At 43.0% G+C, this 17897-nt stretch overlaps 1 protein-coding gene across 1 annotated transcript in view; it reads right to left on the bottom strand.

Moving 5' to 3' along the window:
• rnf213a (ring finger protein 213a) overlaps positions 1–17897 on the bottom strand; it is a 91516-nt gene that overhangs the window by 57691 nt on the left and 15928 nt on the right. Inside the window, exons 11-13 of the mRNA XM_052132117.1 lie at positions 14151–14366; positions 12982–13174; positions 12755–12810 (exon numbers count right to left, since the gene is read on the bottom strand). Coding sequence (XP_051988077.1) covers positions 12755–12810; positions 12982–13174; positions 14151–14366 — 465 coding nt within the window. The remainder of the gene's footprint in view (positions 1–12754; positions 12811–12981; positions 13175–14150; positions 14367–17897) is intronic.

Genomic DNA, 17897 nt, shown 5'->3' with positions numbered 1-17897 from the left:
CTCATGCTCTCAAGAGAGCAGCTCGGAAATGGAGAGCAAGTGGGAGAATACATAAGTAGAGGTATTTCGCGGTGCATGTAAGGATAGTGTCTCTAGCTACAGACAGGCACTAAAAATGCCAGGTCAGCATATGTTAGCAAACTCATAGAAAATAGCCACAAAAATCCTAGATGTTTATTCAGTACTGTGGCTAAATTGGTTAGGAATAAAGTCTCAACTGAAACGGACATTCCATTGCAGCACAATAGTAATGACTTCATGTATTTTGTTTTTACTGATAAAATTGAAATCATCAGAAATAAAAATTGGAATTATGTAATCGACTGCCAAATCACCTCAGAAAACAGTGTCAAATAATTTTCCTCACAAACAACTTCAATACTTCACTGCCATAGGTCATAAACAGTTTACAAAACTTATCAAAACATCAAAAGCAACAACATCTATGTTAGATCCAATACCAGCTAAACTCTAAACCTTGCTCTAATCATGTTGTGTTTTGGCCATTTTGAAAAGAAAGGATTATCTTTTGCCTGAAAATGCTAGTTAATGTTATCCTATTTGACTAAAACCTACTGACTTTGCTCACACAGCATATCACAACTTCCCCAAAAAAATTGAAATTTTTTTTCACCTGGTTACACATTTGGTGTTCCCCGTCAAAAATGACCAGCCTCACACACACACACACACACACACACACACACGAACATGCATGTTCATGTACACAAACTCACGTGCACACATGAACACACATATACTCACGTATACACACAAATCTTTTGAGTATTACATGCATTCTTTTTCACAGAGATTAACTTTATCCTACCCTGAACTGCATCCAACATCCATCCAACATTACATAACACACACAAACACACAACAACAACAACCGCCATTCGCCACTAAGTGGCGGTGACATCACCACGACTCTTGTGCCAGGCTATCTGCACCTTGAGGCCACGTGAAGTGTCCAAAACCCGCTGGCAGGAGGTCTTGGGGCAGACCCAGATGCCACGGGTCAGCTGACTGAGACAACTGGCTGATGGGCCACCTGTGCCCCCTACTGTACCAACTTGATGTGTAGTAGCCATCCGGCACTCAGCTCATTGTTGTGAGCATCGCTCCTCCACACTCCATTGTTGTTGGAGGGCGACTGCCTCCAACTGCCCAGTAGCATCCTTCATGAGCTTCCTCCACAGAGGCCGATCTTGACACCGCTGGTACCAGTAAGTGGCAAGTCCACTCAGTTCCACATCCTCCTGTACCACATCACTCCATCTCCTCTCTAGCCCGTGATGCACCCATTTAGCACCCTCAATCCGGCCGAACAAAAGCTGTTTAGGCATGCGGTGGCAGGTCATGAGGGCTACATGGCCCAGCCAACACAGCCTTGCCTGCCGGAGGAGTTCAACAATGGAACTTTGTCCAGATCTTTCAAGGATTTGTGAGCTCCTCACACAATCCAGCCTGGTTAAACCCAGGATGGATTGTAGGCAGGCCAGCCTAAGTGTTTCTAACCGGTGAAGATATTCCATTAAAAGGCGTCCATGTTTCACAAGCATAGAGAAGGGAGGGAATGACCATGGCCGAGGAGCTTCGTGCGGAGCAACAGACCAGGTAGCTTCCACACAGCGTTACGCAATCGATAAAAAGACAATGCCGCTCCACTGATTTGGAGTGAGATATCCGCTGCTAAACTGGAGCCAGTCATGAGCACATTGGCCAGGTATAGGAAACTCTCCACTCTCTTCACAACTGCTGTATCACCAATTGGAAGATGGGGGTATATATGCTCCAGGTTCAGCAGCAGCACCCCCAACTCCTCCTCTGAGTGAGCAGCAATTACCAGATCATCTGCATACACAACATGGTTGAGCAATGGTTGAGGCTCCACATGCCTCTCCTCAGCGTGCCTAGCAAGCGATATTGAATAATCCTTGACAGGACCTTTCCCGGCACACTGAGGAGTGAGATGCCCCTGTAGGGGCATGACACACACACACCAGATCTGTCTTTGTCCCACAGTTACCCCACTCCAATAGAATCAATAGAATTATGATGTTCCCATAATTCCCACAATTGAAAATGAATGGGTAAGATTACAAAAAACTGACTTTTATTTTGAAATGCTTTTATTTCTTAAAAAGGGCACAAAGTAACACTTGTGGTGTTCCCAGTCAAATCGGAACATTGTGACAAAGTCCTAAGCCTATCATCAAATTAACACTATCATATAAATAACATTTCATGGAACAAAAATACCAACACTGTTGCAAATGTGTGCTCTGCATTTGAAACACACAATGCTTGATGAAAGAAAGATGATCAAAGAAAGATTATTTTGGAGAGGTGTCACTGTGGGGCAAAAACAGTTCTGGTGTGTGTGGTAATACTGGATGAATGGATGTTGGATTCAGTTCAGTGTAGGATAAAGTTCATCTCTGTGAAATCTTTTCATATTTTATTTAATATTGACAAAAGTATCCACAAATAATGCTTTTTTTTCTCAAAATGGAGGTGCATAACTCAGGTCAATGAGGCCTACGATCAGTAAGTTCCAAAAAGAAATACAAAACCTGTGCTAATTGAAAGTAAGAAAGTTGGCAAAAAGATCTATTCCAATATTTGGTGATAATATAGCATAATGAGATATTTACAGGCATTTTTTATAAGCCAATCATTTTTGAACGGGAACACCACAAGTTTGACTTTTAGCCATTTTGTACAAAATAAAAGCATTTCAAAACAAACTTCCTAGTTAAACATTAAAGCATACTATTGTGATAAATAGTACAGAATGTTTTCATATTTTAATATTAAAAAATGATCCACAAATAATTCTTTTTTTTTCACTCAAAAACAGAGGTGCATAAGCTCAGGTCAATGAGGCCTATGATCAATAAGCTCCAAAAAGAAAGACAAAACCTTTGCTAATTGAAAGAAAGCAGTTTTTATAAACAATTTTTAATAGGCTGGTAATTTTTGACCAGGAACATCAAATTGGGTAAAAAAAAAAAAATCAACACTTTACAAGGGTTAAAAGAGGTGTTCCCTGTAATCTCAGAACCTCTTCTTAATATTATTAACTCCTCACTATCCTTAGGACATGTCCCAAGAAACTATAAAATGACAGTTATCAAACTGTTAAATGTTATTATGAAGCAACTGCTTGATCCTTGAGAATTGGCTAATAATTAATAGGACCGATTTCAAATCTCCTATTTATGTCGAAAATAATAGAAAATGTAGTGTCCTCCCAACTAAGTTCATTTCTACAGAGAATTGGTACAGTATATATTAGGGATGGGCTATTTTGGACATTTTGTCTACTCGAGAACTCTGACTAATTACTTGTCGAGTAACTCGAGGAGCAATGACATGTACATAACTGTATATATTATAACATGTCTGACAGATGTCTTTGGCTGCTACATTGCATCTGTTGTTCCAGTGCATCATCTATTCATTATTATAGACTGTTATAATATAATCTGTAATAGATTGCATAATCAAAATATAGTGCATCCTATTTTGACATTATGTGACGATTCGCTGCCCAACTCAATGAATGAATGTGCACAACATGAGTCTGTCTGTTCTTCCTTCAGATTACCATAGTCATTTTAGTAAGCGCACATCGTTTTTATTTTAGTGACGGTCTAAACGGTCTATTTTTAATTCGTGGCTGGCTTAACAATGCAATAACCAGAGTCACGTGACGCCATGCGAGGATCGGACATGTGAACGGCGAGATCTGTCTACTTTGCTAGTTTTAATACTTTTTATGACATAACCATTGAGATTCGATACACTTTGTCATATTGCCCTCTTAGAACAGTTATGGAACAAAGAATTCAAAATCCTTGGGCTCTGGAGACATTAAAAGACACTTACATGCTCAAGCTGACACCCCTGAGCAGGCCGCGGGCCAGGGGGTCGATTTGATCAGAGAGGTGTGGGAAATGCGGCAGGAGATGCTGAACATGTCGGCAATGCTGACGAAGGTCGTTGCTGACTTGGAGGATCTTACTGTGATATGTTGATCGATCACCGCCATGGAAGTTTACTGATGTGGTTACAAGAGTGGGGGATGTCGAGAAATGGAAATGGATTGATTACCTGGAGTCATCGGAGAAGGAATTCTCTGCTAATCCGTTAGCAACCAAGGTGGATTGGGAGCATGTCTGGGAGAAATTGGAGGACATGGAAAACCGTAGCAGGCAGAATAACGTCCGTATCGTGGGAGTCCCGGAGGGAGCAGAGGGACAGGATATAGTGGAATTCCTGGATGGGCTCTTCTCAAGTCTGCTCAACATGGCAGGCCATAAGCTGGAAATCGAGCGAGATCACAGGGTTCTGGCTCGGTGATCCGTGTAGGTTGACAGGCCGCGATCATCCGATACAGATCCTGTGAGTATAAAAAGGTTTTCTTGGAAGAACCACAGCATTTTCTTGTTCCCAGGCTTCAAGTCAAGAGAGAAACGTGATCGGTTCAAGGAATTCAATAAACATTTACATCAATGGAAGGTCGCTTTTGCACTGATATTCCAGGCCAAATTGAGAATAGATGCTAAGGATGGTGGTAAAACATTTACATGCTCACAGCAAGAGATTTCCTTCATAAAGTCAATAGAGTGAGTGGCTCGTCTTGTGCTCACGTTGCAGCCGAGTGGACCGGCTCACTGAACATTCGCTTGACTGTTTGAAGAATCTGTGCACTCTATTTGTGCTGGTTCCGCCAAGCAGCTGGAGTTTATTTTGTAGAGTAAGACACCTTCAGTACAGAATTATGGATTAATCTAAACGCTCTTTGTGGTTGGTCCACCTATCGGTTGGAGTTTATTTTGTAGAAGCAACACACCTTCAGGAGAAATTTATTGATGAATATACACGCTCCTTGTGCTGGAGTTTGTTTTGTCGAGTATTTCTTGCAAAGTCATTGAGTAACTAACTCATGTTGCAGCCGAGTGGACCAGCTCACTAAACATTCGCTTGACTTTTTGAGAAATTTGTATGCCTCTTTATTTTTCTTTTTTGTGCTGGTTCCACCTAGCGGCTGGAGTTTATTTTGTGGAGTGTCACACCTTCAAGAACGTTTTATGGATGAATCTACATGCTCCTTGTTCTTCTTCAGCCTATTGGCTGGAGTTTGTTTTATAGATTATATTTTACTGTGTAATTCTATCTCACAAAATTTGTATACAAACACCGGACTTGAGCAATCCGAAGGCACATTTCTTTTGCAGAGGTTCTCGTAGGCGTGCATGGACTGTTTGAGTTTGGAGGGATGGATGCCAGTTGCCGAGTTGATGCGCATGTTTTTCTTTTTTCTGTTTGTTTTGTTCTTGGGGAATGTTCAGGTTTTGTGGGTTGCACTAATGCCTGGATGTGGTCTTTACAATCTTGTTTATGACACACAATGGTGGATTGTCTCTCTCCATGTGGAATGTGAATGGGTTGGGCCACCCCATAAAAAGAAGGAATGTTATTTATATTCTTAAGTATAAGAAATATGATATTGTGTTTCTTCAAGAAACACATCTTTCTCCACAGGAAGCTGAACATTTTGGGAAGATATGGGGTGGGCATTTCTTTTATAGAGCAGGGGAGTCATTACACTGATAAGAGCAGGGGAGTCATTACGATGATAAGTAAACATCTACAATTGAAATGTCTCAAACAGATTAAAGATAAATTAAGAAGCGCACCTGCACAAGACTCTGCCCTGTTTTTTAATCATAACATGTGTAAATGTGAGAGTGTAAACAGACGGGATTAAATCTTGACAAGATATTAAAGCAAACACAGCCATATATGTATAAGCAGATGGGACAAATTCTTCAAAATAATAGATCAGTGTGATGTCTAATAAGCTGTCCAGGTTTTGTAAATCACTGAAATAATTTTTTGCTGTCTGTTTTTTGTTGCATTCAGGCATTCTTACTGCATCAAATCAGTATTAATGAAGATCTAATAATCACACAGTAAAGAGTGTCAAGCACTTAAGCAGTTTCGTTTAGCATTAAATTACCTTTTTAATGTTTTATATTATTATTTTTAAAATGTTTAATTGCTACTGTTGCTGAAAAATCTCTGTTTAATCTGTTCTCTATTTAATTACTGGCTGTTGATTAATTCCTTTACAAGCATGAATACATTTTTACAAGAGAAACACTGAAGGCCTGTAACGATGAGCAGGAACGCAGACGAGGGGCAAGGATCCAAACGCAGGGTTTTTATTGAATTAATAAGACAACCAAAACAGGAACAAACAAAACATCCACGATGGGAAAAAATAGAAACAAAACACGGAAGACATTAAATGGAACAAAACACGAGAGGCATAAACAGGGTTCACGAGCAAGCATCCATAAACATAAACGATAGACAAGGGAATGGAGAACAAACAGGGTATATATACACTGGATACAAGATGATGACAAACTACAATCAGGTGAGCACAATGACACAAGGCTGGCAGTGATGAGTGTTGGGGATCATGGGAAATGTAGTTTTAACACGAAGACAGTGAAACACGGGGCGGACAACAAGGAAAACGTGACATGGAATGTGAACAGAGACGGGTGAAACAGAAAACACGGGACAGACAACAAGGGATCATAACATAGGCCCCCCCTTCCAGACGGTCCTAGAGGGGAAAAGACCCACAAAAACAACAACAAGAAAAAATGACCAAGGAGTGAGGGGGTAGACCCGGGGGGAAAACAGACAGATGAAGGGGGGCACAAGGGACACAGAGACAGACCAAGGAGATACAAGGGACAATTAGACAGACCAAAGGGACGCAAGACAGGCAATCCAAGGGAGCACAGAGAGCAGACAGGCAGTCCAAGGGGGCAACGCGGGGCAGACAGACAGTCCAGGGGGCAACGAGGGGCAGACAGGAAGTCCAAGGGGGCACAAAGGGCAAGGACAGGTTCAGGTGGTCTGGGAGCTGGCCACCGGGCAAGGACCGGTTTGGGGGACCTGGGAGGAGGCCACTGGACAGGGACTGGGTCAGGGGGCCTGGGAAGAGGCCACAGGACAGGGACCGGGTCAGGAGGCCTGGGGGGAGGCCACAGGACGGGAACAGGGTCAGGAGGCCTGGGAGGAGGCCACAGGACAGGGACTGGGTCAGGGGGCCTGGGAAGAGGCCACAGGACTGGGACTGGGTCAGGAGGTCTGGGAAGAGGCCAGAGGACTGGGTCAGGAGGTCTGGGAAGAGGCCACAGGACGGGAACAGGGTCAGAAGGCCTGGGGGGAGGCCACAGGACAGGGACCGGGTCAGGAGGCCTGGGAGGAGGCCACAGGACAGAGGCCGGCTTTGGTGGCCTGGGAGATGGCTTAGAAGGCCCAGAAGGCGGAGCTGAGGGAGGCTCAGGAGGTGGAGCTGAATGAGGCTCAGGAGGCGGAGCCGAGGTAGGCGGCGCCGTAGGAGGCTTTAGGAGTGGAGACCAGGAAGGCTCTGGAGTCTCAGGGGGCAGAGCCGTAGGAGGCTCGGGAGGCGGAGCCGATGGAGGTGGCGCTGTAGGAGGCGGCCTGGAAGGCTCTGGAGGTGGAGCCAAGGGAGGCTCAGGAGGTGGAGCCGAGGAAGGTGGCGCCGTAGGGGCCTTTAGGGGCGGAGCCGTAGGAGGCTCGAGTGACTTGAGAGGCGGCGCCCTGGGAGGCTCGGGAGGAGGAGCCGAGGGAGGTGGTGCCATAGGAGGCTTTAAAGGCGGCGGCCTGGAAGGCTCTGGAGGTGGAGCCGAGGGAGGCTCAGGAGGTGGAGCCGAGGAAGGTGGCGCCGTAGGGGCCTTTAGGGGCGGAGCCGTAGGAGGCTCGAGTGACTTGAGAGGCGGAGCCCTGGGAGGCTCGGGAGGAGGAGCCGAGGAAGGTGGCGCCGTAGGGGCCTTTACATTTACATTTACATTTATGCATTTGGCAGACGCTTTTATCCAAAGCGACTTACAGTGCAATTATTACAGGGACATTCCCCCCCGGAGTAACCTGGAGTTAAGTGCCTTGCTCAAAGACACAATGGTGGTGGCCATGGGGTTAGAACCTGTGACCTTCTGATTAACAGCCCTGTGCTTTAGCCACTACGCCACCACCACCTTTAGGGGCGGAGCCGTAGGAGGCTCGAGTGACTTGAGAGGCGGAGCCCTGGAAGGCTCGGGAAGCTTGAGGGGCGGAGCCCTAGAAAGCTCTGGAGTCTCTGGGAGCAGAGCCGTAGGAGGCTCTGGAGGCGGAGCCCTGGGAATCTCGGGAGGAGGAGCCCTGGCAGACTCGAGAGGCTTGAGAAGCGGAGCCCCGGAAGGCCCGAGAGGCTTGAGAGGCGGAGCCCCGGGAGGCCCGAGAGGCTTGAGAGGCGGAGCCCTGGGGGGCTCGAGAGACTTGAGGGGTGGAGCCCTGGGAGGCTCGAGAGGCTTGAGGGGCGGAGCCCTGGGAGGCTCGGGAGGAGGAGTCCTGGAAAGCTCGGGAGGCGGAGCTCTGGAAAGCTCGGGAAGCTCAGAAGGCAGAGTTCTGGGAAGCTCGGGAGGCGGAGCTCTGGAAAGCTCGGGAAGCTCGGAAGGCGGAGCTCTGGAAAGCTCGGGAGGCGGAGCTCTGGAAAGCTCGGGAGGCTCGGAAGGCGGAGCTCTGGAAAGCTCGGGAGGCGGAGCTCTGGAAAGCTCGGGAAGTGTTGGGTCTTGGACGGTAGAGGCCACAGGCGCTGGCTCTGGGACGGTAGAGGCCACAGGCGCTGGCTCTGGGATGGTAGAGGCTACAGGCGCTGGCTCTGGGACAGTAGAGGCTACAGGCGCTGGCTCTGGGACGGTAGAGGCCACAGGCGCTGGCTCTGGGACGGTAGAGGCTACAGGCGCTGGCTCTGGGACGGTAGAGGCTACAGGCGCTGGCGCGCTGACCGTGGCAGGCGTGGGCCCTGGCTCGCTGACCGTGGCAGGCGTGGGCTCTGGCTCACTGACCGTGGCAGGCGTGGGCCCTGGCTCGCTGACCGTGGCAGGCGTGGGCCCTGGCTCGCTGACCGTGGCAGGCGTGAGCTCTGGCTCGCTGACCGTGGCAGGCGTGAGCTCTGGCTCGCTGACCGTGGCAGGCGTGGGTTGGGAGGCGGAAGCCTTCCTTCTCTTCCTCCTTCGGGCGGACGAAGTTGGCAGCGCTGGCACGTTGGTCCGGGTAGGTAGGGGCTCAGGTTCGACAGCCGGAATCACGAGGGGTGGTTCCTCGGGCGCGAGTTTCCTCAGCACGAGACTCACGTACTTCCTCCACGGGTGGTCTCCGGGTTTCGGCGCCTATCTCCGCCGGGATGACGGTAACCTGACCCAGTAGATGGTCCTCAGGGCGTCGTCGTTGAACCCGGTGTGGGTAGCGACCGTGGAGAAGAGTCGTGAGTACTCGCGGAGGGGAAGATTTGCCTGGGCCAGTTCAAGGAAAACCGCTGCTAGATCCATAGGTGGGTCTATCGTTCTGTAACGATGAGCAGGAAGGCAGACGAGGGGCAAGGATCCAAACGCAGGGTTATTATTGAATTAATAAGACAACCAAAACAGGAACAAACAAAACATCCACGATGGGAAAAAATAGAAACAAAACACGGAAGACATTAAATGGAACAAAACACGAGAGGCATAAACAGGGTTCACGAGCAAGCATCCATAAACATAAACGATAGACAAGGGAATGGAGAACAAACAGGGTATATATACACTGGATACAAGATGATGACAAACTACAATCAGGTGAGCACAATGACACAAGGCTGGCAGTGATGAGTGCTGGGGATCATGGGAAATGTAGTTTTAACACGAAGACAGTGAAACACGGGGCGGACAACAAGGAAAACGTGACATGGAATGTGAACAGAGACGGGTGAAACAGAAAACACGGGACAGACAACAAGGGATCATAACAAGGCCTCGTTGTTTTAATTTAAATTATTGATGTTTATTTAAAAAAACTTTTGTAAAATAACAACAATAGTGTTTTATTGCATATTTGCTTACAAGTGCAATACAATTTAACAGAACTGTTAATGAAGCTTTTTTTTTGCTCGTTTTGCTTTTAACTTAGCATGTAATAAACAAGTAAAACCGTGTTTTTTTTATTTTTATTATTATGTTTTTTAACAGGATATTTATTTCTTTATTGCAATAATCACAAGGTGCTGTCTGGTTTATAATGTATTTGTTGGACTTAGGACATTTAAAATGTATACAGTCAGGTCCATAAATATTGGGACATCGACACAATTCTAATCTTTGTGGCTCTATACACCACCACAATGGATTTGAAATGAAACTAACAAGATGTGCTTTAACTGCAGACTTTCAGCTTTAATTTGAGGGTATTTACATCCAAATCAGGTGAACGGTGTAGGAATTACAACAGTTTGTATATGTGCCTCCCACTTTTTAAGGGACCAAAAGTAATGGGACAGATTAACAATCAAAAATGTAACTTTCACTTTTTCAATTACAGCCTGAAGTCTGGAACGCATAGACATCACCAGACTCTGGGTTTCATCCCTGGTGATGCTCTGCCAGGCCTCTACTGCAACTGTCTTCAGTTCCTGCTTGTTCTTGGGGCATTTTCCCTTCAGTTTTGTCTTCAGCAAGTGAAATGCATGCTCAATCGGATTCAGGTCAGGTGATTGACTTGGCCATTGCATAACATTCCACTTCTTTCCCTTAAAAAACTCTTTGGTTGCTTTCGCAGTATGCTTCGGGTCATTGTCCATCTGTACTGTGAAGTGCCGTCCAATGAGTTCTGAAGCATTTGGCTGAATATGAGCAGATAATATTGCCCGAAACACTTCAGAATTCATCCTGCTGCTTTTGTCAGCAGTCACATCATCAATAAATACAAGAGAACCAGTTCCATTGGCAGCCATACATGCCCACACCATGACACTACCACCACCATGCTTCACTGATGAGGTGGTATGCTTTGGATCATGAGCAGTTCCTTTCCTTCTCCATACTCTTCTCTTCCCATCACTCTGGTAAAAGTTGATCTTTGTCTCATCTGTCCATAGGATGTTGTTCCAGAACTGTGAAGGCTTTTTTAGATGTTGTTTGGCAAACTCTAATCTGGCCTTCCTGTTTTTGAGGCTCACCAATGGTTTACATCTTGTGGTGAACCCTCTGTATTCACTCTGGTGAAGTCTTCTCTTGATTGTTGACTTTGACACACATACACCAACCTCCTGGAGAGTGTTCTTGATCTGGCCAACTGTTGTGAAGGGTGTTTTCTTCACCAGGGAAAGAATTCTTCGGTAATCCACCACAGTTGTTTTCCGTGGTCTTCCGGGTCTTTTGGTGTTGCTGAGCTCACCGGTGCGTTCTTTCTTTTTAAGAATGTTCCAAACAGTTGATTTGGCCACACCTAATGTTTTTGCTATCTCTCTGATGGGTTTGTTTAGATTTTTCAGCCTAATGATGGCTTCCTTCACTGATAGTGACAGCTCTTTGGATCTCATATTGAGAGTTGACAGCAACAGATTCCAAATGCAAATAGCACACTTGAAATGAACTCTGGACCTTTTATCTGTCCCTTGTAAATGGGATAATGAGGGAATAACACACACCTGGCCATGGAACAGCAAGGTGTGTGCCATTATTTTTGGTCCCTTAAAAAGTGGGAGGCACATATACAAACTGTTGTAATTCCTACACCGTTCACCTGATTTGGATGTAAATACCCTCAAATTAAAGCTGAAAGTCTGCAGTTAAAGCACATCTTGTTCGTTTCATTTCAAATCCACTGTGGTGGTGTATAGAGCCAAAAAGATTAGAATTGTGTCGATGTCTCAATATTTATGGACCTGACTGTATTTCATTTACAAACTTATTGCATTTCATAGATTGAAGCAGAGAACATTTAGTCAATTACATGTTACTTTGTTTAGTACCCTTATGTCCAGGTTTTGTAAATCACTGAAATAAGAATTTTTCTTCAGAATCGTGAGAGAATCGTGATCTTTATTCTTAGCAAAATCATCGTGATTTCAATTTATCCAGAATCATGCAGCTCTGGAGACGGGTCAATTGGAACGCCCAATGGTAAACGGATGTAGAAAGTAAGTCCCACCTAACAGGTAAGTATTTCAATCACCTTTAAGATACAGACATCATCTGTCAATCAACTCAAGAACGAGCATTAGCTTTACAAGCTGGGACAATTTCGTTTTTTAGCATAATCTGAGGTAAAGAAGCACAATTTATGATACCAGTGTTGTCAGATTTTACTACTGATTTGAAATATGTTCTTTGATCGTAATCTTGACCAAACATTTTTGAGATTTCAGTCTTTCCCTATTAAGGTAAATAGGAGATGCATTTATCCGCCGCTTGTTTACATTGAAAAATAGCTGCCCGAGGGTGTTCCAAAATGGCCGTGGAGTGACTTGACTTGCTAAAAGGATTTGAACTGAATGCACTGCTTGAAATATGTATATGTGACAAGTGAAACAGAAGGAATATCAACCATGATTTTTAACCTATCCTTCTTGACACAATACTTGATTGCACTACAATTTTATACAAAATTGGAATAAAGCAAAATAACTCCGACAATAACTGTACATGAACATGCAACATAATAAAACTCATGCAGCAAAAACATTTTAGTTTTTTGATTGCATAATGCTTCCTCCTTCACATAATCTTTTGTTAATAAAAGCAGGCAGTATCCTGTAAATACTGTACAGTTTGAACTAAGCAGCTAGTTAGTATTCCATTTTAAACATAGGAGTTCAAATTCAGTGAGAGATCATCACCTGTATCTGCTTTCAAGCAATTGACTTTGAATTTGTGCCAGTGTCTCTGAAACCCTCTATGGAAAGATAAAAAAAAACTAAATTGAGATGTATACAAATGCCCAAACTGATACATTTTTCTCACAGTTCCTTATAAAAATAATTGTCAATGGTATTTTGCTCATTAAAAGTATAATCTGCTCTGGTTTGTAGATTACAACCTTTACAAGAGATGGTTTGATACTCACTGTGGAAGTGCTGTAGGATATGTCACTCGGGCATTTCATGATGAAAGCCTGCAGGATGTCCAACAGCTCTGCATGAATGACGGAGCTGCACTCAAACAGATCATCAATTGTCATCAGATACATCCAAGTCCGAGCCAGCAGTCTGTCCACCTCCACCAAATGGCCATATGTCTTCATCAGATTCAACATGGCCCTGACATAGAGGGATTCAACAATGACAATTTAAAAATAAAAAAAGCAGTCGAACAATCAGAAACATTAAAGACTTCCCAGTTTCATGGAACCTTCCATTGAAACCTACTGTATGTGGGTTCCAATTTAAAAGGTAAATTGACTCAAAGAGATAGTTCACCCAAAAAGGAAAAATCTCTCATCATTTACTCATGCCATCTCAGATGTGTGACTTTCTTTCAACTGCTGAACACAAATTATTTTTAGAAGAATATTTCAGCTCTGTTGGTCCATTCAATGCAAGTGAATGGTGACCAGAAATGTAAAGGCCCAAAAGTCAGTATAAAAGTAATCCATATACCAGTGGTGACATCCATATCTTCTAATATGATAGGTGTGGGTGAGAAAGAGATCAATATTTAAGTCCTTTTTTAACTTTAAATCTTAAGTACACTTTCATTTTCATTTCTACATTCTGGTGTGGACGTGACTTTCACATTCAGCCACCTACTGGTTGGGGCTGGTCAAAGGTGGAGATTTACAGTAAAAAATGACCTGAAATATTGCTTCTGAAGATATGGATTTAACCACTGGAGTCGCATGAATTACTTTTATCACTCCTTTATGCCATTTATGGACCTTCTGAGTTCTGGTCACCATCCACTTGCATTCAAAAGGACCAACAGAGCTGAAATATTCTTCTAAACATTTTGTGTTCAGCAGATGAAAGAAAGTCATACACATCTGGGATGGCAAGACAATATTCATTTTTGGATGAACTATCCCTTTAATGCAGAGTACAGGTACAGAGCCAATGAAATACAGTTGTTTTTTGCATATCCGGTAAAAGAAAGGGCCTTGATCAAGGGCCCAACAGTGGCGGTGCTGGGGCTAGAACCCCCAACCTTTTGGTCAGTAACCCAGAGCCTTAACCACTGAGTCACCAATGTCCCTACACAACAAACCCTGCACTACATTTGAATAGACTCATTTAGTACCTTCGTTGTTGGGTTCTGAGGGAAACCACATTAAGTGATTTGAGTCCTTGCAGGCCAGCCCAGCTCTGTTCATATGTAGAGTTGACCTTATGAAACACAGGCTCAAATGGTTTTGATGTGCCTTTGAGAAGGTGCAGCAGAGGAATTACGATGATCCATTTGGGCATTTCCGCTATTCTCACTCTGTTGATCAGTGCCTCCACCATCTCCGACAAGCTGGAGAGGGAATCATGGTTATAAATATCTTTTAGATAACATTACTTCAGTCAAAACTTAAAAACAAGATTTCTGTTTCAAACTCTCTTGAGCTACCTCAGTGTCCACATTGGTAGCTAATTCTATGGCAGCATCCTAACCCAAACATTCTGCATGACTGATTGCTCATCATTGGTAATTCCAAACACCACACAATCAGTGCATCTCATGAGAATCCTTACAAAAAACATTACTGCCATTTTAAACTGTGCTACAAGTGGGGAAAATAGGATGCAATACAACAGCAGTTCTGAAAACTGCATTGCTCCTGCATTCATATTGCAACACTACAGTAATACTGCATCAAAATAACCACACTGAACAACGAGAAAAACTGCAGAATACTGCGTCAAAATTACCACATTGTACTGCAGTTAAAAAAATTGCAGTAACTATCAAAAATAGTCACACTAGTAATTAAACTAAATTTTTCCGTAGCGTGAAAGAAGCTCAGCAATTTTCACAATTGTATAGCTTTACAGTAGCAAGCTAGCTTTTCCAAAGAGAAGCAGTGTAGTGTCACAAAATATTACATTGGAATACAAACACAGTAACAGTCAGTCCCTCCAGGACTTTGTGATCACAAGAATGAATGCAAATTCAACCACTTTCCGCTAGGGCTGTGTTCAAGCACATTGAAAGTTTGATTGCATCATGTGATGCATTAATCACGTGAGAAGTAGTAGACCACAACATTTAAATTGAATGAGACTCTTGCTACTGGTGGCAAAACTCTGTGTATTTCTTTTTTGCCTAAACCCCACAGTTGGGAGTAAGACGACTGGCGCGATATCTAAATTAGTGCCCGACCGATTTATCGGTCAGCCGATATTAGCCTTTCACAGATATATTATATCTGCGTATATGTTTTCCGATATGTGCAGATATTAAAACTTTTTAGAACATATAATGCAGAAAACAATGCTTGGGTAATTTAGAAATGGTGTCATAGTGTAGTTTGTCCAGCAGAGCGTGCTCCGACTCCATTGTTTAAAGAGCTGAGCTGACGGTGGCTCTGCAGACAGTGCAGAGTTAAGCGGTGTCTTCTCTGTAAGTTGTTAACTAGTTTGTGAAATACATACTGGAAAGTTAATAAACAATGACTCCATCATTTTTCCCTTCAATATAACTAATACAATGTTAACCCTGTCCCTAACAACCATGTCACACATGTTTATCACATCTGTTTGCTGTTAGCCAGCTATAGTTTGTCAGTGCAGTCAATAACGTAGATTGAAAGGTAAACATCAGAGCATCTTTTTGCAGCTCAGCAGACAACTGTGCGGTGGTCGATTATGTATTGTTAGTGTTGATTTCATGCAACGTTGTTACCTAGTTGGTGAGACTATGCTGTAAAGTAAATAAACAACGTCAATCTTATACTCTCCGTGACAATGAGCTTATAGCTAACTAGATAACTACGTAGCTACTTTCACTCTGCTTGTCAGCTGAGTGGAAGCTAATGAGTAAACATGTATTCACCAAACTGTTTTGTTCAGGATTTGCAGTTTAGTACCCCAAAACGAATTTCTTCAACCGAACAATTCCAGTTATTGCATTTACAAAATGTAATATTTAAAATTCTGGTTTTCCACCGTTGGAAGTTTCCCTGAACTTGTATAGCAGAACACGGTGTAACACCATTGCCGCTGTTTTCTCTGGACTTGGCAGCAGCGAATCATGAGTTATTGTTTATAATTGTTTTGTTATTCATTAACAGCAAAATATTGCTGATGATGTTTTGATAAGCAAGAAAACTGTACATTAGTACAATTTAGAGGTACTTGTATTACCATGGTATTTTCTATAACTTTATACTTTCACTCCACTACATTTCAGAGGGAAATATTGTACTTTTTCCAATGTTGACAATGTATAATAATAATCTCAAATATTCTTTGATAAAAAATATTTGTTTAAGAAAATAGCCTTCTGAGTATCTTTGTATAGTCATATCGGTGCAAAATCCACATAGAAATGGTAAGTTTTTATTCCAGCTCAAAATCTACCTATATCAGCCACCAAATCGGTATTGGTCTCAAAAATCCCACATCGATTGGGCTCAAATCTAAATATTGCAAAACGAAAGTACTGTATAAACACAACGAACCTCCATCTCCCAGCACACATGTCAAGATAAAGCCATCAATATGCACTTTCTTTACGCTCAAATAGTGTATGAAATTAACCTGAAGGCAGGTACTTTTTGAACAGTGGCAGGTAATTTAGCTCATCTTCTCGCCGACCTGTACGTTTGCACCTGTATTTAGCACTGTCCACTTGTGATCGGATCACCTGAGATGGATGTTAATACCCGGTCTGAACAAGGCAAGAGTGACATTTTACAAAAGATGTCATTGCTTACATAAAAAGTTGCAAGGTTGAAGGAATGCATTTGATTATATATTGAAGAACAGACTAATGAAAATCCATCAGTGTGCCTGTCTGGTTCACTGTTTGTTGAACTACTCAATGGCACTCAACTGCTCATGAGCGCAGAACGCGCATATTAAGAATTTTCTTTCTTCTCGGTGTCAGAGGCCTGCAAAACGTTTTGTACTTTATTTGAGCGCTGCAAATGATCTCAGGAGGTGCTCTGGGTTTTAATCGCTTCAAATCCTACAGTTCGCATTCAACTGCAGAAGGATTTTGAATAGCCTATTTACTGTTTAAGTGAATCAGATAAACGTGGCTGTAAAAATCAAAGTGGCTAAAATAGTTAGTTTTGTACCCTGTTCTAAACCAAGGTGCAGAAAATGCCAAAGATCTGCAGTTGAAGCACTGAGGGTTAGACTAGCCATATTAAGAAAACAAAATTGCAGGGTATTATGTACAGTATTTTCACTTGATTTTAGTTTGATTTAGTTTAATTTGACTAATTACAGTTTTATTGTATTTATTTATTATAGTTATTAAGCTACAGTCTGGCCTCCTCCTCTGTCACTGTGTGTCATTAACCCTGCATGAATGAACCCGCAACGACAAAGACTATTTTCCATACACAAAGGTTGAAGTAAAACCGTGCGCTTTGCATTCACTTTTAAATTCCTTGTTTGACTTTCGCGGGACGGCAGCGAGCATACTTGACAGCTAACGTTTAATCTTTAAATGCTCTTTTCTGGAGCTGTTGTAAGTGTGGCCTATGGTGCCGGTGGGGGACATTTCAAGTTAATTTGGAGTGCTCACATAATGCACAGATGCAAGTGTTCATAGCACTTCAATTTTCAATTAAAATTCCCTTATTTGGAAAGTAAAATATAACGATCACAATTATCTCAAATAATAGTGGTTATATCAAAAGATTGCAATTAGGCAATGTAATAATTGTGACAGGCCTAATTTGAATCCTCTTGTGTGCTTTCAGTGTTCTGTTTTAATGTAGGTCTACCTTTTTAACCTTACCAAAATGTACTTGTAATACAAAATGTATTAATGGTCTTCCATTAAATGTATTGCATTTCTGAGTATTTATTATGTTTTGCTTGCTAATTG

This window comes from Xyrauchen texanus, chromosome 8 (assembly GCF_025860055.1).
Source record: "Xyrauchen texanus isolate HMW12.3.18 chromosome 8, RBS_HiC_50CHRs, whole genome shotgun sequence".
NCBI lineage: Eukaryota > Metazoa > Chordata > Actinopteri > Cypriniformes > Catostomidae > Xyrauchen > Xyrauchen texanus.
The sequence above is the reverse complement of the archived record's forward strand: the minus strand, read 5'-3'. Positions and strand labels throughout refer to the sequence as shown.